We start from the raw sequence: 27,230 nt of genomic DNA on the forward strand, positions 1-27,230 counted from the left end.
AGGAAAAGCCACAAAAAAGTAGAAATAAGAACTAGCTTTGCCAAACAGAGGCCATCAAAATTGATTTACCCCCCTGCGGCCTCCTGTTTGAAAAAGCACTAACCTAAAAGTCGTGGGTTCGAAGCCCTCAGAGTTGAACCTGTCTCTCTGACATCCAATCAATGTAGCACGAACGTTACGACCACCGGCTGCGGCGAGACTGAATGCCAGCTGGTGGTGGTTCTGGCAACCGCCACAGTAAGGAGTGTATACTGGAGAAGTCCCGAGTCTTTAACGAACCGAACTCCCGTATATGAAACTGGTTCAAAATTCAGATTATTTGACATATGAGTTAGTATGTTAAATACACTGTAACTTCTTCACTTTAACTCAGGATGGCAATGTCATCAGCGAATCGTGTCATTGATATCCTTTCACCTTGAATTTTAATTCCACTCCTGAACCTTTCTATTATTTCCATCATTGCTTCTTCAATGTACAGATTGAACTGTAGGAGCGAATGAGTACATCGCTCTCTTACACCCTTTTTAATCCGAACAGTTCTATCTTGGTCGTCCACTTTTATTATTCCCTCTTTGCTCTTGAACATATTGTAAATTACCCGTCTCTCCTTATAGCACACCCCTATTTTTCTTAGAATTTCGAACATGTTGCGGCATTTAACCTTGGCGACCTTCTTTTCCAAGTCGACGAATCCTATGAACGAGTCTTGATTTTTCTTTAGTTTTCCTTCCATTATCAACCGCAACGTCAGAATTGCCTCTCTCATGCCTGTACCTTTTTAAAAGGCCAGCTGATCGTCATGTAGCACATGCTCAATTTTTTCCCGTTCTTCTGTATATTGCGTGTAAGCCTCAGTATTCACTATAATGCCTCGATTTTTTTTCCTCGTGATCAATACAGAAGATGTATGTGTAGGAAAGTAATGTGTAGTCCGATTCATCCTGGAAAGGGATTTCCCAGATTTCATTGCGTCGGATAGAAATTGCAAGGTGCGATATCCGGGCTGTATTGTGGAGATGAGAAAGAACACTCCAGTGAAATTTTGTGATCTTGTCTCAGGTGCACATACGCGTGTGAGGTCTTGCGTTGTCCCGGAGAAAGAGAAGTTCGTTTGCATTTTTGTGACAACGAACACGCAGAAATCTTTTCTTTTTCAGTTTGTTGAGGGTAGCACAATACATTTCAGAGCTGATCGCTGCAGCAAATAAAGAGGGTTTGGGTTTTCACTTTTAAGTTAAAAATTAAAATTATAAATTAAATGGTTGTGTTTTCTTAATTTAAACACCTTTTATGAACAGTCTTTCATACAACATCGATAACTAAGAATTTGTATTTGAAATGGAAACAGGATTTTCGCATCCAATACGTAATTAGACCCCCCCCCCCCCCCATGAACCATGGACCTTGCCGTTGGTGGGGAGGCTTGCGTGCCTCACCGATTCAGATGGCCGGCCGTACCGTAGGTGCAACCACAATGGAGGGGTGTATGTTGAGAGGCCAGACAAACGTGTTGCTCCTGAAGAGGGGCAGCAGCCTTTTCAGTAGTTGCAGGGGCAACAGTCTAAATGGTTGACTGATCTGGCCTTGTAAAAATAACCAAAACGACCTTGCTGTGTTGGTACTGCAAACGGCTGAAAGCAAGGGGAAACTACAGCTGTAATTATTCCCGAGGGCATGCAGCTTTACTGTATGATTAAATGATGATGGCGTCCTCTTGGGTAAAATATTCAGGCAGATGTGGACTCTGACCACAATCTATTGGTTATAACCAGTAGATTAAAACTGAAGAAACTGCAAAAAGGTGGGAATTTGATGAGATGGGACCTGGATAAACTGAAAGAACCAGAGGTTGTTCAGAGTTTCAGGGAGAGTATAAGGGAACAATTGACAGGAATTGGGGAAAGAAATACAGTAGAAGAAGAATGGGTAGCTTTGAGGGATGAAGTAGTGAAGGCAACAGACGATCAAGTAGGTAAAAAGACGAGGGCTAGTAGAAGTCCTTGGCTAACAGAAGAAATATTGAATTTAATTGATGAAAGGAGAAAATATCAAATGCAGTAAATGAAGCAGGCAAACAGGAATACAAACGTCTCAAAAATGAGATCGACAGGAAGTGCAAAATGGCTAAGCAGGGATGGCTAGAGGACAAATGTAAGGATGTAGAGGCTTATCTCACTAGGGGGAAGGTAGATACTGCCTACAGGAAAATTAAAGAGACCTTTGGAGATAAGAGAACATCAAGAGCTCAGATGGAAACCCAGTTCTAAGCAAAGAAGGGAAAGCAGAAAGGTGGAAGAAGTATGTACAGGGTCTATACAAGGGCGATGTACTTGAGGACAATATTATGGAAATGGAAGAGGATGTAGATGAAGATTAAATGGGAGATACGATACTGCGTAAAGAGTTTGACAGAGCACTGAAAGACCTGAGTCGAAACAAAGTCCCCGGAGTGGACAACATTTCATTGGAACTACTGACGGCCTTGGGAGAGCCAGTCCTAACAAAACTCTACCATCTGGTGACCAAGATGTATGAGACAGGCGAAATACCCTCAGACTTCAAGAAGAATATAATAGTTCCAATCCCAAAGAAAGCAGGTGTTGGCAGATGTGAAAATTACCGAACTATCAGTTTAATAAGCCACACCTGCAAAATACTAACGCGAATTCTTTACAGATGAATGGAAAAACTAGTAGAAGCTGACCTCGGGGAAGATCAGTTTGGATTCCGTAGAAATACTGGAACACGTGAGGCAATAGTGACCCTACGACTTACCTTAGAAGCTAGATTAAGGAAGGGCAAACCTACGTTTCTAGCGTTTGTAGACTTAGAGAAAGCTTTTGACAATGTTGACTGGAATACTCTCTTTCAAATTCTGAATGTGGCAGGGGTAAAATACAGGGAGCGAAAGGCTATTTACAATTTGTACAGAAACCAGATGGCAGTTATAAGAGTCGAGGGACATAAAAGTGAAGCAGTGGTTGGGAAGGGAGTGAGACAGGGTTGTAGTCTCTCCCCGATGTTATTCAATCTGTATATTGAGCAAGCAGTAAAGGAAACAAAAGAAAAATTCGGAGTAAGTATTAAAATCCATGGAGAAGAATTAAAAACTTTGAGGTTCGCCGATGATATTGTAATTCTGTCAGAGACAGCAAAGGACTTGGAAGAGCAGTTGAACGGAATGGATAGGGTTTGAAAGGAGGCTACAAGATGAACATCAGCAAAATCAAAACGAGGACAATGGAATGTAGTCGAATTCAGTTGGGTGATGCTGAGTGAATTAGATTAGGAAATGAGACATTTAAAGTAGTAAAGCAGTTTTGCTATTTGGGGAGCAAAATAACTGATAATGGTCGAAGTAGAGAGGATATAAAATATAGACTGGCAATGGCAAGGAAAGTGTTTCTGAAGAAGAGAAATTTGTTAACATCGAGTATAGATTTAAGTGTCAGGAAGTCATTTCTGAAAGTAATTGTATGAGGTGTAGCCATGTATGGAAGTGAAACATGGACGATAAATAGTTTGGATAAGAAGAGAATAGAAGCTTTCGAAATGTGGTGCTACAGAAGAATGCTGAAGATTAGATGGGTAGATCACATAACTAATGAGGAAGTGTTGAATAGGATTGGGGAGAAGAGGAGTTTGTGGCACAACTTGACCAGAAGAAGGGATCGGTTGGTAGGACATGTTGTGAGGCATCAAGGGATCACCAATTTAGTATTGGAGGGCAGCGTGGAGGGTAAATATCGTAGAGGAAGACCAAGAGATAAATACACTAAGCAGATTCAGAAGGATGTAGGTTGCCGTAGGTACTGGGAGATGAAGAAGCTTGCGCAGGATAGAGTAGCATGGGGAGCTGCATCAAACCAGTCTCAGGGCTGAAGACCACAACAACAACACAACGTAATTAGAAGAAGATATGCATTATTCATAAAAAAATATGATGAGTTTCATAATTACAATATGTAGGTATTACAAATTGAACGAGAAAAACTGATACTGGTGAGATCAGAACCAACGAGCCTGTAACTGCATTAAATTAACATTACATTTGTAAGTAGGCTGTTTAGGTTTTTTTATTGGTAACGCCACGTAACGCTCTGTATGAAAATCACTGGCTGTGCTGTCTGCAGTCTGTGGCTGGTTTGAATTGTTGTTCGCTATTGTAGTGTTGGGCAGCTGGGTGTTAACAGCGCGTAGCGTTGCGCAGTTAGAGGTGAGCCGCCAGCAGTGGTGGATGTGGGGAGAGAGATGGCGGAGTTTTGAGTGCGGACGATCTGGACGTGTGTCCATTAGAGACAGTAAATTTGTAATACTTGATATCACAAACTGATATATATATATATATATATATATATATATATATATATATATATATAATGACTTTTGAACTCTATTAAGGTAAATACATTGTTTGTTCTCTATCAAAATCTTTCATTTGCTAACCATGCCAATAAGTATTTAGTGACTTCAGTAGTTAGAATCTTTTATTTAGCTGGCAGTAGTGGCGCTCGCTGTATTGCAGTAGTTCGAGTAATGAAGATTTTTGTGAGGTCAGTGATTCATGAAAGGTGTAGGTTATTGTCAGTCAGGGCGATTCTTTTGTAGGGATTATCGAAAGTCAGACTGCGTTGCGCTAAAAAATATTTTGTGTCAGTTTAGTGATGATCAGAATAAGTAAAGAGAGAAATGTCTGAGTACGTTCAGTTTTGCTCAGCTGTTTGAAATCAAATAATGTAAGGGGTTTACCAGCACAGTAATTCACTAATTTTTCTAAGGAGACGTTGCACATTTAACTACCGACTGCACTACGCGTAAGTAATGGGCATTTTTATCAACTGTATTACATGCAGGTCTGGGACAACAAACCCGATTATCTCCATAAATTTGTGAAAAACATTAAGAACAGCCTATTTATAGCCTATTTCTCAGCACTTTTTAACTGTATTCCACAAGCGTGTTTCACTACGTAACGGGAAGCAGGCCAGCAGTTTTTGTACTGTGCATCAACACCGCGACAATCAGGGCACAATGCTGCAGAGGTTGTGACTGTACACGATTTTTCAAATAAAAACTACGTAACTAAAGCGTGGTTAAGAAAAACGTTGATGGCTGTTAATAGATTTGAACATCTTAAAGCTTCATTTAATGTAACGTAGTAATAATTTATCTGATACCGGTATACAGGGTGAGTCACGTAACGTTACCGCTGGATATATTTCGTAAACCACATCAAATACTGACGAATCGATTCCACAGACCGAACGTGAGGAGAGGGGCTAGTGTAACTGGTTAATACAAACCATTAAAAAATGCACGGAAGTATGTTTTTTAACACTAACTTGCGTTTTTTTAAATGGAACACCGTTAGTTTTGTTAGCACATCTGAACATATAAACAAATACGTAATCAGTGCCGTTTGTTGCATTGTAAAATATTAATTACATCCGGAGATATTGTAACCTAAAGTTGAAACCTTCGACGTTCAGTTGCGTGCAGTTCTACCTGTTTACCCGATGAAGTGGTTTTCACAAACCACGGGGCAGTGAATCAACGGAACATGCATTACTGGTCCGTGGACAATCCTCGCTGGCTCAGACAGGTAGAGCGACAGCGACGGTGGACTGTAAATGTATGGTGCGGAATCATTGGCGACCACCTCATTGGTCCTCACTTCATTGCAGGGGCCCAAACAGCTGCAACATACATCGCGTTTCTACAGAATGATCTGCCAACGTTGCTCGAAAATGTCCCAATGGAAACGCGACGGCGTATGTGGTGTCAGCATCATGGTGCACCTGCACATTCTGCAATTAACACTAGGCTGACGCTTGACAGGATGTTCGACGGGCGTTTCATAGCACGTGAAGGGTGCATAAATTGGCCAGCCCGTTCTCCTGATCTGACACCTCTGGACTCCTTTCTGTGGGGTACGTTAAAGGAGAATGTGTACCGTGATGTGCCTACAACTCCAGAGGATATGAAACAACGTATTGTGGCAGCCTGCGGCGATATTACACCAGATGTACTGCGGCGTGTACGACATTCATTACGCCAGAGATTGCAAATTGTGTGCAGCAAATGATGGCCACCACATTGGACATCTATTGGCCTGACATGTCGGGACACGCTCTATTCCACTCCACGGAAACCACGTGTGTACGTGTACCTCACCCCTCATGGTAATGTACATGTGCGTCAGTGAAAAAGACCAATAGAAAGGTGTTAGCATGTGGACGTAATGTGCTGTTCCAGTCTCTTCTGTACCTAAGGTCCATCACCGTTCCCTTTGGATCCCTACGTAATTCGGTGCTCTCCGATACACACGATCGAACAGCTGTGGAGTGGTACTCTAGCGTCAACTTTAGGTTACAATATCTCCGGATGTAATTAACATTTTACAGTGTAACAAATGGCACTGATTACGTATTTGTTTATATGTTCAGATGTGCTAACAAAACTAACTGGGTTCCATTAAAAAAAACGTAGGTTTGTGTTAAAAAACATACTTCCGTGCATTTTTTATGGTTTGTATTAACCAGTTACACTAGCCCCTCTCCTCACGTTCGGTCTGTGGAATGGGTTCGTCAGTATTTGATGTGGTTTATGAAATATATACAGCGGTAATGCTAGGTTACTCACCCTGAATAAGTAGGTCCTACTTCCAAGAGCATAACAACACCAGTGTACCTGTGCTATGGCTTCTGACCAATCATCGCGTTTGTGTTTGTTCACATCAGGTTTATTTTTATGAGGAACGGAGTATTCAGTATCCAACAGTACGATGAAATCCCTTCAGTATGCTTTTGCGTCAAACGTGGCTCGCTCAGAAAAAGTACCGTGTGTTTATGTTAGAAATTTTCATCAGTCTTGTTTGTAATTAGAATACTATGTCAGGTGAGAACGAGTGCATTTTATGCTTTCCGTCTGCTCACCTATGAAGTGCAATGTAGTTCTGGAGTAGTAGAGGATACCGGACGTATACAAAAAGGGGCAACACGAAAGGGCACAGGTTTGTTTGACTCATGGGACAGCGCCTCAGAACTACTGAAACCGGAACAGAAATAGTGGGAAAAATCATAATTGGCAGATGCTTTAAGGTCGATGCGAATTACCCCACGAAATTCTATTTGAAAAGTTCCAAGAACCACTAAGTCAAGAACACAGAGCTATTCAACAGCGTACCTTTCGGTTCCCATAATATTGACGGTGTAATGTTAAATCTGCAAAAATTATTGCCTGAAAACAAAAACAAAAAAAAAGAATGTGAGCGTATAGGAAATTGAATTGTAAATGACATTTCTTTTTCATGACACTGGACCCAACATAAGTAAAAAAAAAACTACAGCTACGCTCGAAATGGGTGAAATGATAAAGTTGCAGGTCTTAAAAAGATCTATCGATTGCTTTTTTTTATCGAGTACTTTCTTACGTTTCCAGATATACAGAAGAAAAATCGTTAAAAATCGGGTTCTCTATAACGTGTTAACATTCGCGTTCCCATATTTGGTATTTACTGTAAGTGCAGCGCGCCGTAAGTCAAAAAAGAACTTATTAGGACAATTTAGTATTATTTATTTTTCGAGATATAATGATTTTCTTAAAAATTGGCGGTTTCGATAATTGGCTCAGTGAACAGCCCTATAGTAACGGTTTTAGGCATATTATCATCGCAAAGAGTCGTGCTCGCAAACTAGTAAATAATTTTTACGATTTCATTTACTGTGAGGATCAAAATATGATTCCGAAAAACTTGGACTTTTTTTTTGGATGCCTGTGTAATACTATCTCAATTTTTATTTTTATAATATGGACATAATCTTTAAAAAAGGAATTGGTAAAATTTTTTCACGAATTTAATAAAAAAAATCTTTGGCCTTCTGGATCTGAGATAACATCTATTTCTTTCTATTTTTATCAAATCTAGTGGACGCAATTAACATTTTTAGAGCGATGCGCTTGATGAAAGTCAGTAGGCCTACTGAAATACTCTTTGTAGGGGAAAAAAACTCTTTATAGTACAGACCTAAGTACCCTCTGCCATGTACTCGACAGTTTGTTCAAGAGCACGTATATGTACTTATAGAAACAATGGCTTCCGATTAAACGTGACAGTTATATTTTCCATGACGACATCAGTGATTGGCAGTAAAAACTCTAAAATTAAGCACAATTTGACACTGAGAAGCTCCTATTAATACCCTAGCTCAGTAATGAAATGTTACGTTGACGTGCTTCAAGAAAGTGTTGTATAACATTACACGTTTCGGACATGAAACTCCATTGTAATAAATAATAGAGGAAACATTAATATATGATCTTTGTGCAGAAATCTACATAAATGATCTTTTGGATTGGGTGGATAGCAATGTGCGGCTGTTTGTTGATGATCCTGTGGTGTACGGGAAGGTGTCGTCGTTGAGTGACTGTAGGAGGATACAAGATGACTCGGACAGGATTTGTCACTGGTGTAAATAATGGTAGCTAACTCTAAATATAGATAAATGTAAATTAATGCAGATGAATAGGAAAACGAATCCCGTAACGTTTGAATACTCCATTAGTAGTGTGGCGCTTGACACAGTCACATCAATTAAATATTTGGGTGTAACACTGCAGAGCGATATGAAGTGGGACAAGCATGTAATAGCAGTTATGGGGAAGGCAGATAGCCGTCTTCGGTTCATTGGTACAATTTTGGGAAGATGTGGTTCATCTGTTAAGGAGACCGCTTATAAAACACTAATACGACCTATTCTTGAATACTGTTCGAGCGTTTGGGATCCCTATCAGGTCGGATTGAGGGAGGACATAGAAGCAATTCAGATGCGGGCTGCTAGATTTGTTACTGGTAGTCTGATCATCACACGAGTGTTACGGAAATGCTTCAGGAACTCGGGTGGGAGTCTCTAGAGGAAAGGGGGCGTTATTTTCGTCAATCGCTACTGAGGAAATTTAGAGAACCAGCATTTGAGGCTGACTGCAGTACAATTTTACTGCCGCCACCTTAAATTTCGCGGAAAGACCACAAAGATAAGAGAGATTAGGGCTCGTACAGAGGCATATAGGCAATCATTTTTCCTTCGTTCTCTTTGGGAGTGGAACAGGGAGAGAAGATGCTAGTTGAGGTACGAGGTACCCTCCGCCAAGCAACGGATGGTGGATTGCAGAGTACCGGTATGTATGTATATGTAGATGTAGAAATCTGGTGGAACTTATCACCTGCTCCATTTCATGCAAACTCCACAGATAATTCAGTGACAACGAATAACACAACGTTAATTGAACAGAATATATGCCGGCTAGTGAAAATTTGTTCCTACCTGGGCCTCAGACCCTTGATATCCTGCTTAATGCAACAATCGCCTGAACAGTTACCCTATCTGAACATGACAGTTCATTAAGTTCACAGCTATGATTTTCAAAGATTAGAATCGATGGTTCAATCTTCGACTAAAGCACAAATACGCACGAACAAATGCATATTTGTCACATGTATCAATTGACGAAATTTTGTAAAGTTTATACATAAATTAAACATTACCTTCTAAAGTCCTAGACTCTATACTGATGATTATTTAGCATTAAAAATAAGCTTTCATATCGCGATTTAACCAATTTCATTAAAAACACTTATAAACGAATGTAGAGTTTGCACTTGAGACATTTATGAGCTATTCAAATAAATGCGATGTCACTCAATAAAGCCCTTGAAAATTACTGTACAGTATCTATTCAGGAAATGTTATTGTGCCTAAGAATTCGTTCACTTGTTCATTAAATCATTTTCGTTGCAAACTCGTACGAGCTAATGTAGATTTTCCATGCACATCAGCTGAAGACATGTGGTCAGTAGCCAGTCTGTTGTCACTTTTAAAAGCATTTTAATGCGTAATCTTTTGCTTAGATCACAGGTTGTCACACACAGTTCACAATTTTGTGCTCATCATCAAAGACACAGTGTGATATAGACATAAAATATTACGAGTACAATTTTGCAAGCGCATCTGTCAACGCCACTAGTAAGTTGCATATCGCGCCTCTATCACTGTGGTATGAAAATGGAAGCAAATAGAACTGTTTCGCCATTTTTTGCACGGTTCATTGGTGTCGAAGAAAAAGTTTGGCCTGCATCGTTCGTGCAAGCACATTCGTGTATCTTCTCTGTTCAGTAAAAAATAAAGTAACAAAAAACGAACGAAGAAACGGCTGACGGTGGGAGGAAGAGAAAGCATAACACACAAAAGAATACTCACCTTATAACAGTTTCCTTCACGCTGTTGGTCATAGCGCTCTCCTCCATGCTCCAAACGATAAAAAATTACCGAATACGTGGCCTTTCCCCCTCGTTATCACAATTTATCAGCGTATCATTTATTTGCACCGCGTTCCGGAACAGATTTTTCGGTCCAGAAGATTGGAACGTAATTTATACAACACGCCGAGCAACAACAGACGATTCGTACTGTCGCCGTCAAAGATCTTAGACACGTGTGTCGAAGATGTGTCTACACAACGTGGCAGCAAATACGATTGTCACTTCGGGCACCTGTTGCTTCCGACAGAGGGTTTGTCGAGCACTCACTGCGACAGAAAGGCATCGGCCGTCTCTGTGTGTGAGGGAAGGCGACAGCAGTCAAATGGGGGGGAGCTGGCGCGGCAGGGGAGCGAGGGTGGGGGGGAGACAGTCGCCTGGCGCCTCCAACAGAAACAGTTGACGGCCCGGTTGGCTTCTGAACAGCTCAGCGGGGCCCCCGGAATGACGCGCTCTTCTGGCTCCGGAGTATTACGCCGGCTCCGTGAGTTGCAAAAACGCAGGCGCGGACATTCCCAGACTTCGCCAGCACAGCTGGCCTTGCGCGTTAAGGCTAGGTGCAAATTGAGACGCGTATAGCAAGTGTGACGTGACACGACACTGCAGCGCGAAACGCATGCACGGCACGAGTTGCGCGGGTGCATCGCATATTGCGACGCGTACACCGTACTTGGCACGCGCCGACTGGCCGCGCTCTGCGCTGACAGAACCGAAACGCGCGCAACCTGTTATCTTCCTCGAACGATTTAACAGAAACTATTCACTGAAAATATTTGATTTTTGCCTGACTTGTAGCGTCATATGTCAGCTTTCGTGAGGAAGTGCCAATGATCTCGCTAATGACCATTCTTATTGTGATGTACGCATTTTAGTAAGACACTACGCAAAAAAGTTTTGCGTTTGGTGCGTACTACACCATATGTTGCTGCGTATGAAATTTAGCTAACACGCTGAATTTTTGTTTAGACTTGGGAGGAGATCTCTATCTGCCTCCGATCTCGAGAAAATGGATCCCATGTAGCGCGCTCACTTCCGATCTCACGCCCGCGAGAATGAATTACTCGCAACATCTCTCGTATCTCCTAAACCGCTCGAGACATCGAAATGAAAATTTGGCGAATGATAGCACACAAGGAGGAAAGTGTTTTGCCAATTATTAAACACACGGAAATTTCTTATCTATATATCAGTACTTATCTATATATCAGTACTTATACTTCCCTTTTTATTTATTTCACTCCAGTGATTGTAATATTTTAAGAGTTATCGACAGCTTACGAAACAAGAGAATACTAGTATGATAATAAACATGAAATTACTTCTCTTATGTTCCAGCAAACCGACACGATAAGGTTTTCCGTAAGCTATTGAGCTCTGTGATTGCCAATTACTTGTTTAATGAGGCACTCCGTTTCGGAATTCTGTCTCAGTAGCTGCTGTGAGATGACTTTGGCAAATTACACTGTGGCAAAGGAAGTACAGTTAAACCAATCACCAAGAGAAATGTGGCCATTACTCAGAAACAGTGATGCTTCTTCGAATGAGAATAGGTTAACAACTCACACAAAAACGGATTGGCAATTCTGTTGGAATTTTGGTGGAATCCCCGTAACCCATCGTATTTTTAAGACTGAGCGACTGGAATGGAAACTTACCAAAGGATTTTATTCCTTCTCTTGATCTGAGCAGTATAAAAATAATGACGAGCGTTCCTTCAGGCGGAATGATAGTCAGATACTGGTTACTCACCTAGGGCTTGCCAAACTGACAATGCGTGATCGTGAATAAAGTAGTTGTTATTGAGATAAATAAACAACTGATCTGTCCCACAACACAATGGTCAGTGTATTGTCAGCATCGGAGGATATTGGGCGCGACAGGAATGCACAAGCTAGCCATGTGTGCCTTGTGAGTTGGAGTTCGAAAAACATTGTCATGAAAGTAGATCTGCCTTTGTCAACAGTACACTTCAACAAATTAAATATATATAATCATAACGCTCTTTTAGGATATTCCTACTTTCGTAATAATACCGACCATTTTCTTCATTTGTGTAGCCTGTTGTATAGTTTATTAATCCTGATAATGTCTATGCAACAACTGAAATGCTTTTTCACATCACGGCGAACCGATTAAACCATTGTTATTCGTGACTGCTTTTCGACTGTTTCTAGCTTGCAGTGGAAATGTGATATTCACATGCGTGTAGTACAGTGTGTCGTATTATTTTATTACATCCATATCCAAGTAATCACAGTGAGGCGTCTATACTTCAGATCTTGGACGCTTTTTACCAGGAGACTACGCCATTCCAAATTTTTGTAACATAACGTACACATACGCCAACGTACTAGGCAGCGAGAAAATAACCTTGTTTTACTTTCCTGCCTTGCTTCTTAATCACATGATTTTATAATATTCTTTGCTCCCTTATTCACTACTCTCTGTCCCTTCTTGCGATTTGAAAACATCGCGGAGGCATATGATGCAATCACAGCGGCCAATGGCTCACCAGTTACTGAAGTATGCATTTTTCATGACAGAAGAAAAACAAAACAAAACAATACAGATATAAATAACAGAATAGTATAATGTACTAACGAAGAAAGTTGGAGTGTTTAATTAGCGAAAAACGAAACACTACCGAAAGCCAATAAAATTTAGTACACAGTAAGGTAATATTTATCGTATGGGCAATACTACCACTGCTCATATGCGCCGTTCCGATGTCAGCATACAGCCGGGCTACTCTTCCGCTCCCCGCCTCAGGTTTCCCACGGTGCCAGCGAGGCACGCGGGAGAAACTGTGCCGCAACCAGAACGCCGCGCGACCCGGCGCAGACGCGAGTCGCGTCCCAGTCGCGTCGCCTCGCAGTTTGCGCCGCGGCCCCATTTGACCTGTGTGAAGTTACAAAAACGCCCGCTGCGGTGCGTCGCGCCACATGTGCTACACGCGCCTCAATCTGCGCCTGGCCTACCTGATTGTGACGCCTCTTCAAGGTTTTACTAAGACCAGACAGGAAAGTTCTGCCGTGAGGGGCAATTGGAAACACATCACGCACTTGCAAATCACATGTGTAGCTTTAACTATCGGACATAGTGGATTATTCACTACTGGGTGGTGTGCATGCTGCTACTAACATTTGCGACCTATTAAAAGTGTCGGCTGACCCCAGACTCTAAGTTTCACAGGGAGTGTCCTTAAGACCATTGTACACTACACGTGCGGCTCTCACAAGAAAGTCGTTGTGTGTTGCAGCGCTCCATGCGGAAGAACGTGTAACCACAAAAAAGCGCTTATACGGTACGTGCTTGTCACGTCGTCTGCTTTGCGAGTTTGCTGTGTTTGCTGACGACTTCCAGCACGTGAATCGGCGAGTTCAGCTCACTTCAGGGTATTTTATTCTTTTTCTAACGGCACTACATTTATTTGTACTTTAGACGGTCATTGTGATGTTGCATTTAATCGTTTTTACGGAGTTTATACGAAACTACAGGGTGTTGCAAAAGGGTACAGCCAAACTTTCAGGAAACATTCCTCACACACAAAGAAAGAAAATATGTTATGTGGACGTGTGTCTGGAAACGCATACTTTCCAGGTTAGAGCTCATTTTATTACTTCAAATCACATTAATCATGGAATGGAAACACACAGCAACAGAACGTACTAGCTTGACTTCAAACACTTTGTTACAGGAAATGTTCAAAATGTCCTCCGTTAGCGAGGATACATGCAACCACCCTCCATCGCATGGAATCCCTGATGCGCTGATGCAGACCTGGAGAATGGCGTATTGTATCACAGTCGTCCACAATACGAGCACGAAGAGTCTCTACATTTGGTACCGGGGTTTCGTAGACAAGAGCTTCCGAATGCCACCATAAATGAAAGTCGAGAGGGTTGCGGTCAGGAGAGCGTGGAGGCCACGGAATTGGTCCGCCTCTACCACTCCATCGGTCACCGAATGTGTTGTTGAGAAGCATATGAACTTCATGGTGCATCAACCACATGTTGTGTCGTACTTGTAAAGCCACATGTTGTAGCAGCACAGGTAGAGTATCCCGTATGAAATCGTGATAACGTGCTCCATTGAGCGTAGGTGGAAGAACGTGGGGCCCAGTCAAGACATCACCAACAATGCATGCCCAAACGTTCACAGAAAATCTGGGTTGATGACGTGTCTGCACAATTGCGTGCGGATTCACGTCAGCCCACACATTTTGATTGTGAAAAATTACAATTTTATCACGTTGGAATGAAGCCTCATCTGTAAAGAGAAAATTTGCACTGAAATGAGGATTGACACACTGTTGGATGAACCAATCGCAGAAGTGTACCCGTGGAGGCCAATCAGCTGCTGATAGTGCCTGCACACGCTGTACACGGTACAGAAACAACTGGTTCTCCCGTAGCACTCCCCATACAGCGACGTGGTCAACGTTACCTTGTACAGCAGCAACTTCTCTGACGCCGACATTAGGGTTATCGTCAACTGCACGAAGAATTGCCTCGTACAATGCAGGTGTCCTCGTCGTTCTAGGTCTTCCCCAGTCGCGAGCCACAGGCTGGAATGTTCCGTACTTCCTAAGACGCCGATCAATTGCTTCGAACGTCTTCCTGTCGGGACACATTCGTTCTGGAAATCTGTCTCGATACAAACGTACCGCGCCACGGCTATTGCCCCGTGCTAATCCGTACATCAAATGGGCATATGCCAACTCCGCTTTTGTAAACATTGCACTGACTGCAAAACCACGTTCGTGATGAACACTAACCTGTTGATGCTACATACTGATGTGCTTGATGCTAGTACTGTAGAGCAATGAGTCGCATGTCAACACAAGCACCGTAGTCAACATTACCTTCTTGCAGTTGGGCCAACTGGCGGTGAATCGAGGAAGTACAGTACATACTGACGAAACTAAAATTAGCTCTAACGTGGAAATTATGCGTTTCCGGACACATGTCCACATAACATCTTTTTTTTATTTGTGTGTAAGGAATGTTTCCTGAAATTTTGGCCGTACCTTTTTGTAACACCCTGTATAAGGCGCTCACATGTGTAAACGCCCCCGTTATAAAAGTCGTTCAAATGTCGTACTTTCAGAAGACAAGACTCAGAAGCATGGAAGACTATATCTCCTTGGTCTTTCTACTGTAGCTGAAGATTTCAGCATCAAGAAAAAATGGGAAGAAAGACGTAGCAAAAATAGAACTGCTGGATTCGGCTGTGGCTTCATAGAAGGAACCAGGGAAATGAATGTTATACCCTATTGATGAAGGAACTGAGCCTGGAGGATCCACTACAGTATAAAATTTTGTGAGAATATATGCAGGTTGCCGGCCGAAGTGGGTGTGCGGTTCTAGGCGCAGCAGTGTGGAATCGCGCGACCGCTACGGTCGCAGGCTCGAATCCTGCAGCAGGAATGGACGTGCATGATGTCCTTAGGTTAGTTAGGTTTAACTAGGTCTAAGTTCTAGGGGACTGATGACCTGAGAAGTTGCGTCCCATAGTGCTCATAGCCATTTGAACCATTTATATGCAGCTTGTTTCAACAAGCTGTCATTCTTCATTGAGCCGATTGTTCGCCTGAGAGACCCCGGTTGAGGGAAGCAATTCCGCCAAGCAGAAAGAAAGGCATTAATTTTTTGTGTGTGTTTTTTCAACTGTACTAGCGGAAAATTGTCATACTTAAGTCCTTTCCAGATTTCTGGCGACTGGCGAATCCTTCAAGAGCTTGTCGTTTGCACATCGTATTTCAGTTTCGAGTCTGTCAAAACCGATAATACAGATGTATGCTGTGAAGGTGGGAATTTAAGGAGATGGGACCTGGATAAACTAAAAGAACCAGAGGTTGTCCAGAGTTTCAGGGAAACCATAAGGGAACAATTGATGGGAATGGGAGAAAGAAATACAGTAGAAGAAGAATGGGTAGCTTTGAGGGATGAAGTAGTGAAGGCAGCAGAGGATCAGGTAGGCAAAAAGACGAGGGCTAGTAGAAATCCTTGGGTAACAGAAGAAATATTGAATTTAATTGATGAAAGGGGAAAATATAAAAATGCACTAAATGAAGCAGGCAAAAAGGAATACAACCGTCTCAAAAATGAGATCGACAGGAAGTGCAAAATGGCTGAGCAGGGATGGCTAGAGGACAAATGTAAGGATGTAGAGGCTTATCTCACTAGGGGTAAGATAGATACTACCTACAGGAAAATTAAAGAGACCTTTGGAGATAAGAGAAACAAGTGTATGAACATCAAGAGCTCAGATAGAAACCCAGTTCTAAACAAAGAAGGGAACGCAGAAAGGTGGAAGGAGTATATAGAGGGTCTATACAAGGACGATGTATTTGAGGACAATGTTATGGAAATGGAAGAGGATGTAGATGAAGATGAAATGGGAGATACAATACTTCGTGAAGAGTTTGACAGAGCACTGAAAGACCTGAGTCGAAACAAGGCCCCCGGAGTAGACAACATTCCATTAGAACTACTGACGGCCTTGGGAGAGCCAGTCCTGACAAAACTCTACCATATGGTGAGCAAGATGTATGAAACAGGCGAAATACCCTCAGGCTTCAAGAAGAATATAATAATTCCAATTGCAAAGAAAGCAGGTGTTGTCAGTTTGTGTTAATACTGTCAAAATGAAACATAGATATGCACTCTCAATAAAGTTATCATACAAAAGGTACCTTATCTTGACTGTTGTGCCCAACTGCTGTCAAAACTGATATCTAACAGACATTAAAGTACGATAAGAAATGATGGAGAGGCTCCGTCCCCGCCACAGCTGCAGTGATCCACAACTCCACGACGACTACTGCAGTCCACTTCACCCCTCCGCCGCCCCACACCGAACCCAGGGTTACTGTGCGGTTCGGCCCCCGGTGGAACCCCCAGGGAACGTCTCACACCAGACGAGTGTAACCCCTATGTTTGCGTGGTAGAGTAATGGTGGTGTATGCATACGTGGAGAACTTGTGTGCGCAACAAATGCTGACACAGTGTAACTGAAGCGGAATAACGGGAACCAGCCCGCATTCACTGAGGAAGATGGAAAACCGCCTAAAAACCATCCACAGACCGGCCGGCACACCGGACCTCGACACAAATCCGCCGGGCGGATTCATGCCGGGGACCAAGCGCTCTTTCCCGGCTGGAAAGCTGTGCGTTAGACCACACGGGCAACTGGGTGGGCCACATAAGCCATTACTGTTATCATTATCAGCAACATAATCATCACCACAGTTACTACAAGTGTCATAATTGTCACTACCTCCACCACCACTACCTCCATCGGCACTATCATCACCACTAACAGCATCACAACCACCACCACAACCTATACCACTGGCACCATATCAGCACCATCATGGCTACCTATTTCTCCTCCTCTTCCTTCTCCTCACAATCATCACTGATGATGTCAACTACAAAAATCTGTATTAAGTTCTTTATGGTCGGGTGCAGCCGAATGAAAAAGACTAACAGCTATACTCCAATCTCCATTTTTGTCATCTTTGGCACTATCTCCTCCATAGCTTAACATCATCATTGCTACACTTTTATGACTTCATGATCATTGTCATGATCATCACCATTATCTTCATCAGCAGCAGCAGCATTATTATCTTCAACATTATTAACATCACTATCACCATCATTATCATTAGCACAGACTATTTGATAAACACTGCTGCATAACAGTGTGCAACCTTGTGCAACCTTGTTGCTCCTGCATCGACAGTAAATATATGTAATGAATAAATAAAATACAAAAAAAAATAAAAAACACAACTGGAAATGTGAAGTGATTATAGTGAAATGAGTGTCTGTCCTTTCTGGACGTTTTGGTGATTCGGATAGTGAATGGATCATTGGGGCATTCTGTTTACAACAAGGCTGCAGGAAACACTGGATGTGTTGTCAAGAATTTGATAAGGTTTTTGAGCGTAGAGATCAATGATCCATTGTCAGCATTATACAAGGTTTCTGATTTTTTTTCCACAGACACAAATGCTTTCACGTGCCCCCACAAAAAGAGCTCCTACCGACTTTAATGCATAGCTCTATGTACTAACCATCTCTGGGGAAACTGCATATCCTGGTATGCTTGGACACCTAGACTGTGAAGCCCCATTTAACATCGATGGGAATACGACAGACCCTGTAAAAGCGAACGAGAATCCCAGCTCGTATTAAAGCTAGGAGAGTGCGAGCAAAGTGCATTCGGTTATATTTGGTTCGCAAACACATGAGTTTGAACATGTTCCGTCGTTTAGGGGACGCAGAAATTAATGCAGTCGTTGATGTAATGGAGAAATGGGGCGATTTATCTGACGTCCAAAATGATATGGTCATTGCCTTTGGACCGAGGGTGCTTGATTGGGAAGTAGCGGCTCTGGTCTCGTAAACTGACATATGGCCGTGAGAGCGGTGTGGTGACCACGTGCCCCTACATATCTGCATTCAATTACGCCTATGGGTTGAGGATGACACGGTGACACACTGAACAGAAGGGTTTCGAGGTCCACGTACATGACACTTATCCGACCCCTGATGACGTACGCAGCTGCTGTCTGGGGATACGCTGCGCCTACACGCCTGCGCCATCTGCAGCTCATACAAAACAAAGTATCATAAGCAATGCTCCACGATACACACCCATCGTGGACCTTCACCGGGAATCCCGACTTGAGACTCTCACGGAGGTAATCCACAAACTCACCACAAGGCTATACAGGAACTCCAGACATTCGCAGAAACCGTTTATTCTGAATCTGGGGAACTACGACCACAACCATAGATGGAAACATAAAAGACCAAAAGACATACATGTAAGGACCTAACACCTATGGCCAAGCACACGTAAACACAACGGTACAGGTGAGCCCCTGTTAGACACCATTACTAGGTATCCAGCTGGAATACACTGCCAAATAACTGGCACCACACAGGGAAGCTGTACAGTACACTGCATGCAGACAGGCTCCACACATCCCCCACACAGTGAGATGATCCATGGCCGATCTCCCACTACTGTACAGTTGAGCCCCAGTTAATCAGACGCCATTACTGGATATCCAGCTGGAATACACTGCCGAATAACTGGCACCACACAGGGAAGCTATACAGTACACTGCATGCAGACAGGCTCCACACGTCCCCCACACAGTGAGATGATCCATGGCCGATCTCCCACTACTGTACAGGTGAGCCCCAGTTAATCAGACGCCATTACTGGATATCCAGCTGGAATACACTGAGGAATAACTGGCACCACACAGGGAAGCTGTACAGTACACTGCATGCAGACAGGCTCCACACGTCCCCCACACAGTGAGATGATCCATGGCCGATCTCCCACTACTGTACAGGTGAGCCCCAGTTAATCAGACGCCATTATTGGATATCCAGCTGGAATACACTGCCGAATAACTGGCACCACACAGGGAAGCTGTACAGTACACTGCATGCAAACAGGCTCCACACGTCCCCCACACAGTGAGATGATCCATGGCCGATCTCCCACTACTGTACAGGTGAGCCCCAGTTAATCAGACGCCATTACTGGATATCCAGCTGGAATACACTGCCGAATAACTGGCACCACACAGGGAAGCTGTACAGTACACTGCATGCAGACAGGCTCCACACGTCCCCCACACAGTGAGATGATCCATGGCCGATCTCCCACTACTGTACAGGTGAGCCCCAGTTAATCAGACGCCATTACTGGATATCCAGCTCGAATACACTGCCGAATAACTGGCACCACACAGGGAAGCTGTACAGTACACTGCATGCAGACAGGCTCCACACGTCCCCCACACAGTGAGATGATCCATGGCCGATCTCCCACTACTGTACAGGTGAGCCCCAGTTAATCAGACGCCATTACTGGATATCCAGCTGGAATACACTGCCGAATAACTGGCACCACACAGGGAAGCTGTACAGTACACTGCATGCAGACAGGCTCCACACGTCCCCCACACAGTGAGATGATCCATGGCTGATCTCCCACTACTGTACAGGTGAGCCCCAGTTAATCAGACGCCATTACTGGATATCCAGCTGGAATACACTGCCGAATAACTGGCACCACACAGGGAAGCTGTACAGTACACTGCATGCAGACAGGCTCCACACATCCCCCACACAGTGAGATGATCCATGGCCGATCTCCAACTACTGTACAGATGAGCCCCAGTTAATCAGACGCCATTACTGGATATCCAGCTGGAATACACTGCCGAATAACTGGCACCACACAGGGAAGCTGTACAGTACACTGCATGCAGACAGGCTCCACACATCCCCCACACAGTGAGATGATCCATGGCCGATCTCCCACTACTGTACAGGTGAGCCCAGTTAATTAGACGCCAGTACTGGATATCCAGCTGGAATACACTGCCAAATAACTGGCACCATGCAGGGAAGCCGTACCGTACACTGCATTCAGACATATCCACACATCCCCCACACAGTGAGATGATCTATGGCCGATCTCCGACTACAGTATAACGATCTTGATTGTTCCAGGAATGTAGCAGCTGCAGCAACTGGGATACATCGCCATCGCTTGCCACGGTAATGATGACCGATACCCATACTAACAATGCAACCTTGCATGAACTATCGCAGCTAGTAAGCCACTACTGCTCTTACTACCCATCACACGGTCGCAGAGGTTTTTTTTCCCACGGCATGAGCCATGGCACTTTTTTCCCTCTGCTCTTCAAATCTACATCCACATCTACATCTACATCCATACTCCGCAACCAACCTGACGTTGTGTGACGGAGGGTACCTTGAGTACCTCTATCAGTTCTCCCTTCTATTCCAGTCTTGAATTGTGCGTGGAAAGGATTGTCGATATGCTTCTGTATGGGTTCTAATCTCTCTGATTTTATCCTCATGGTCTCTTCGCGAGATATACGTAGGAGGGAGCAATATACTGCTTGGCTCCTCGGTGAATGTATGTTCTCGAAACTTTAACAAAAGCCCGTACCGAGCTACTGAGCGTCTCTCCTGTAGAGTCTTTCACTGGAGCTTATCCATCATCTCTGTAACGCTTTCGCGATTTATAAATGATCCTGTAACGAAGCGCGCTGCTCTCCATTGGGCCTTCTCTATCTCTTCTATCAACCCTACCTGGTACGGATCCCACACTGCTGAGCAGTATTCGAGCAGTGGGCGAACAAGCGTACTGTAACCAACTTCCTTTGTTTTCGGATTGCATTTCCTTAGGATTCTTCCAATGAATCTTAGTCTGGCATCTGCTTTACCGACGATCAACTTTATATGATCATTCCATTTTAAATCACTCCTAATGCGTACTCCCAGATAATTTATGGAATTCACTGCTTCCAGTTGCTGACCTGCTGTTTTGTAGCTAAATGATAAGGGACCTATCTTTCTATGTATTCGCATCACATTACACTTGTCTACATTGAGATTCAATTGCCATTCCCTGTACCATGCGTCAATTCACTGCAGATCCTCCTGCATTCCAGTACAATTTTCCATTGTTACATCCTCTCGATATATCACAGCATCATCCGCAAAAAGCCTCAGTGAACTTCGGATGTAATCCACAAGGTAATTTATGTATATTGTGAATAGCAGGGATCAATCCGTGGTCTAGGGGTAGCGTCATTGATTCATAATCAAAACATCTTCGGTCCTGGGTTCGATCCCCGCCACTGCCTAAATTTGCCGGCGGCGGTGGTCTCACGGTTCTAGGCGCGCAGTCCAGAACCGTGTGACTGCTACGGTCGCAGGTTCGAATCCTGCCTCAGGCATGGATATCTGTTATGTCCTTAGGTTAGTTAGGTTTAAGTAGTTCTAAGTTCAAATGGCTCTGAGCACTATGGGACTCAACTGCTGTGGTCATTAAACCATTTTTTTTGAATAGCAACAGTCCTACGACACTCCCCTGCGGGACACCTGATATCACTCTTACTTCGGAATTGAGAATGACATGCTGCGTTCTGTTACTAGGAACCCCTTCAATCCAATCACACAATTGGTCTGATAGTCCATATGCTCTTACTTTGTTCATTAAACGACTGTGGGAAACTCTATCGAACGCCTTGCAGAAGTCAAGAAACACAGGATCTACCTGGGAACCCATGTCTATGGGTCTCTGAGTCTCGTGGACGAATAGTGCGAGCTGGGTTTCACACGACCGTCTTTTTAGAAACCCGTGCTGATTCCTACAGAGTAGATTTTCAGTGTCCAGAAAAGTCATTATACTCGAATATAATACCTGTCCCATAGTTCTACCCTCACTCGCGTTTCGTCCACTATCTATGACCTGGTAGACCGTGTTAATGCCTAGTGTTACCCAGACGCACGGATAACATCACAGCCCAGCATCCTGTGATCCACTTACTAGATAACTAACCTGCTTACAGAGGTGACGGTAGAATTTTTGGTTTGGTCACCACGTTGGTGCGGGCATGGCGGGGCCCCATCTCGTCAGCCGGTCGGTGCCGTTGGGTGCTCATGGTCTGCTCGGGAGGAGTTTAGTTTTAATTAAGTGGAGGCACTTTCGAAATGGGTAAGGCTGTAAACCGTTTGCGTGTCGCCACGGTCAAAGTGCTCCACACATGTCAAAATGGGGCTATAAAATAGTGTGGTGCATCGTGGGCCATGGGTGGGAAGGTTGGACAACTGCTGGGTAGATGTTTATAGGCGAACAGACATGTGCACCTGTTGAGCAAGTGACGGCCCAGATGATCCGTGCAGCTAGCAACAGCGTCCCTTCAACAACACTGTGCATATGGGCCTCCATCCACCTGCTTCGTGCATCCTCGATGACTGCTGTGCAGCGTCGGTGAAGGCTGGAATTTGGACGCCAGCGCGGCAACTGGACGTCGACTGAATGGCGACAGGTGGCTTTCCAGGCGAATCACGTTTTATACTCCATCGGACAGAAGACTGATGGCGTCTCAAATACCTTGGCAACATAGGAAACGTTAGCGACAGCGCCGAACATTTGCACAAGCCCCGCCCATTTACCCCCCTCCACACCTATCCCCCGCCACACCAACCAAGACCGCATCAATATGATCTTTGGTAGTCCTCACTGAGTAGAAATATCTCTGGAGTGAGCATTCTGTCCTGCGCGTGTTGTCACGTGATCTAGGGACGACTTCAACTGTTTAATGCCAATTCGCCTTTCCGCCACCAGGTGACGTCACATCTCGTCACACAACAATGAAACGTTCTACAATACCTCTCCAATGGAGGAATTCGCACAGGTCGTCAACGGAACGTCACGTCATTTCACGGTACATCAAGGTTTCTCGGGAATAAAATTTTGACGGTACCAGACTGTTAACATCTTAAGTTAACCTATTTTCACCGCGCTCATTCTACTTATAATAGTGGATTTTGTACTGTTGTATCTTCATAATTTTTATTTTATAATAGCGCTTTGTTTTAGTGACAAATTGGAGCTGTTCCATGACGACTGCGATATTTTTTCCACTTTCTTACACAACCGAGGTCGTATATCTGAAGGCGAAAAGTTATTTAGGTTTTACGATAACACAACGGCGCTGACGCCCACAATGTATATGTACTGGGTGACCAAAATGTCAGTATAAATTTGAAAAATGAATAAATCACGGAATAATGTAGAAAGCAGAGAGGTACAAATTGACACACGTGCTTGGAATGACATGGGGTTTTATTAGAACCGAAAAAATACAAAAGTTCAAAAAACGTCCGACAGATGGAGCTTCATCTGATCAGAATAGCAATAATTAGCATAACAGAATAAGACAAAGCAAAGATGATGTTCTTTACAGGAAATGTTCAATATGTCCACCATCATTCCTCAAAAATAGCTGTACTCGAGGAATAATGTTGTGACAGCACTGTAAAGCATGTCCGGAGTTATGGTGAGGCATTGGCGTCGGATGTTGTCTTTCAGCATCCCTAGATATATCATGATACACTTGCGACTTCAGGTAACCCCAAAGCCAATAATCGGACGGTCATTCCAAGCATGTGTGTAAAGTTTGACCTCTCTATCTACATTATTCCGTGGTTTATTAAGTTTTCAAATTTATACTGACTTTTTGATCACCTGGTATAAGAACATAAGTAGACTAAGCAAATTCCACCATATGACATTTTAAGCAAAAGAGTCAGCTTTAATGAAAGAGTCAAATACAGTTGTTAATGACATTATTAATTACGTAAGAAAAAACATAATGGATAAGTTTAACAGGCTTCATTAATTCGTTTGAAGCTTTCTTTGATGTGTATGAATGTGCATATTTTCCCTAGCAAATAATTGTCGATGTTTTGAAACGTAACTTACCAAACGTAATTGATCAAGAACAAATTTTGTCGTTGTTAGCTCCTCGGTCCTGATACTATACTGTACCATTTTATGCATATTAGGGGTGGTGACTCAAAACCCCAATTTCACCGTTCAGTACTATGTTGAGCGACTTGACGAGATGTGACATGAAAGACATTGTAAATACATGCTGACCTGAAGCTTCTGTGACGTCATGCTCGTTCATTTTGCTCTTCAAAGCTAAGAACCCAATTTATTTCAAATATCAGACGTAAACTGTTATGGTGCCTGCAAAACGTCTATACTAAATCCACAGCACTTACGAAGGGAATCTGTCTTTACTAGCGATATGACAACAGTCAAAATTTGTAGGACAAATGTTGGGCAAATCTACGGCGTCCCGATATCACGTGACCATTGTGGCAACGTATGTTGGTAACACAAAATCAATTCTGCGCTTGTGAATGCTCACTCCAGAGATATTTCTACTCTATAGTAGTCCTCGTCGCTGTTGTGTCTTTGTTCGTCGTTTTTTGTTTTACCGCGGTTTTCATTCTAGCAGTGTTGTGCTATTACTACTTCTTAGCAGTTTGTGTAATACTGTCAAAATGAAACATAGATATGCACTCTCAATAAAGTTATCATACACAAGGTAATCTTGACTGTTGTGCCCAAATGCTGTAAAAACTGATATCTAACACACATTAAAGTACGATAAGATGTTGGGACCTGTGAGGCAATACTGACTTATTTTAGAAGAAAGATTAAGGAAAGCCAAACTTACGTTTCTATGTAGCATTTCTATACTTAGAGAAAGCATTTGACAGTATTGACTGGAATACTCTCTTTCAAATTCTAAAGCTGGCAGGGGTAAAATACAGAGAGCGAACGGCTATTTACAATTTGTACAGAAACCAGATGGCAGTTATAACAGTTGAAGGGCATGAAAGGGAAGCAGTGGTTGGGAAAGGAGTGAGACAGGGTTGTAGCTTCTCCCCGATGTTATTCAATCTGTATATTGAGCAAGCAGTGTAGGAAACAAAAGAAAAATTTGGAGTAGGTATCAAAATCCAGGGAGAAGATATAAAAACTTTGAGGTTAGCCGATGACATTGTAATTCTGTCAGAGATAGCAAAGGACTTGGAAGACCGGTTGAACAGAATGGACAGTGTCTTGAAATGAGGATATAAGATGAACATCAACAATAGCAAAACGAGGATAATGGAATGTAGTAGAATTAAGTCGGGTGATGCTGAGGGAGTTAGACTAGGAAATGAGACAATTAAAGTAGTAAAGGAGTTTTGCTATTTGGGGAGCAAAATAACTGATGCTGGTCAGAGCAGAGGGAATAAAAAATGTAGACTGGCAAATGGCAAGGAAAGCGTTTCTGAAGAAGAGAGATTTGTTAACTTCGAGTATAGATTTAAGTGTTACGAAGTCGTTTCTGAAAGTATTTGTATGGAGTGTAGCCATGTATGGAAGTGAAACATGGACGATAAATAGTTTAGACAAGAAGAGAGTAACAAGTTTTCGAAATGTGGTGCTACAGAAGAATGCTGAAGATTAGATGGGTAGATCACATAACTAATGAGGAGTTATTGAATATAATTGGGGAGAAGAGCAGCTTGTTTTACAACTTGACTAGAAGAAGGGATCGGTTGGTAGGACATGCTCTGAGACAGCAAGGGATCACCAATTTCGCATTGGAGGGCTGTGTGGAGGGTAAAAATCGTAGAGGGAGACCAAGAGATGAATACACTAAGCAGATTCAGAAGGATGTAGGTTGCAGTAGGTACTGGGAGATGATGGAGCTTGCACAGGATAGAGTAGCATGGAGAGCTGCATCAAACCAGTCTGAGGACTGAAGACCACAACAACAACAACAAGATGTGTTGGAATGACACTGACGAAATTATGTACATATGTTTAATAATAGCTCTACAGCTCTCAAACACTTACGAAGAACTCAAAGTAATTTCGTGTCAGCTATAAGCAAGCAGTCATAAGAGTTCACAAGCAAATTTTCACCCATTACACAGGCAAATATTAATGAAGACTGTCACTGTATAAATGTCTGACTGCTTGCATTACGCATTTCTACATTATCCCACTCTTATATTATTTAGACTTAATGAGGTACCCAGAAACAAACCAAGACATCGACTTTGCCTTGTTTGTGCACAACATTGACTTTAGACAATCGAGAAATGGACAGCATCCTTGGCGATACTACCAATTAATATTTCTCAGCAAAATTTCTTACACACTGCAGTTAACAAATATCAGATTTTTTGATACAGTGCAGATGAAAGCTCATGAAATAAAAAAGACAGTGTGGATACCATTTTTATTTTTCTGTCTTATTGACGATTTTTCAACTCGCATATTCAATGAACATATTTCTAATTCTTTTCACAATGATACCAGAAAAACACGTGAGGCAATACTGTCCCTACGACTTACCTCAGAAGCTAGAATAAGGAAGGGCAAACCTACGTTTCTAGCATTCGTAGACTTAGAGAAAGCTTTTGACAATGTTGACTGGAATACTCTCTTTCAAGTTCTGAAGGTAGCAGAGGTA

General features: G+C 43.0%; 1 protein-coding gene across 6 annotated transcripts in view; it reads right to left on the reverse strand.

The window, feature by feature from the left end:
- The window catches only part of LOC126295227 (neprilysin-2-like), a 229,318-nt gene that overhangs the window by 172,851 nt on the left and 29,237 nt on the right, over positions 1-27,230 (reverse strand). For 4 of the 6 annotated variants that reach the window (XM_049987572.1, XM_049987575.1, XM_049987577.1 and 1 more), the window contains exon 1: positions 10,260-10,607. The exons of the other annotated variants lie outside the window; for them this stretch is intronic. In XM_049987572.1, the coding sequence (XP_049843529.1) occupies positions 10,260-10,306 (47 nt within the window). In that variant the 5' untranslated portion in view covers positions 10,307-10,607. Of the gene's footprint in view, positions 1-10,259; positions 10,608-27,230 lie in introns of those variants that run through there. 6 annotated transcript variants of the gene reach the window in all.

Source organism: Schistocerca gregaria, chromosome 11 (genome assembly GCF_023897955.1).
Source record: "Schistocerca gregaria isolate iqSchGreg1 chromosome 11, iqSchGreg1.2, whole genome shotgun sequence".
NCBI classification, from domain to species: Eukaryota; Metazoa; Arthropoda; class Insecta; order Orthoptera; family Acrididae; genus Schistocerca; species Schistocerca gregaria.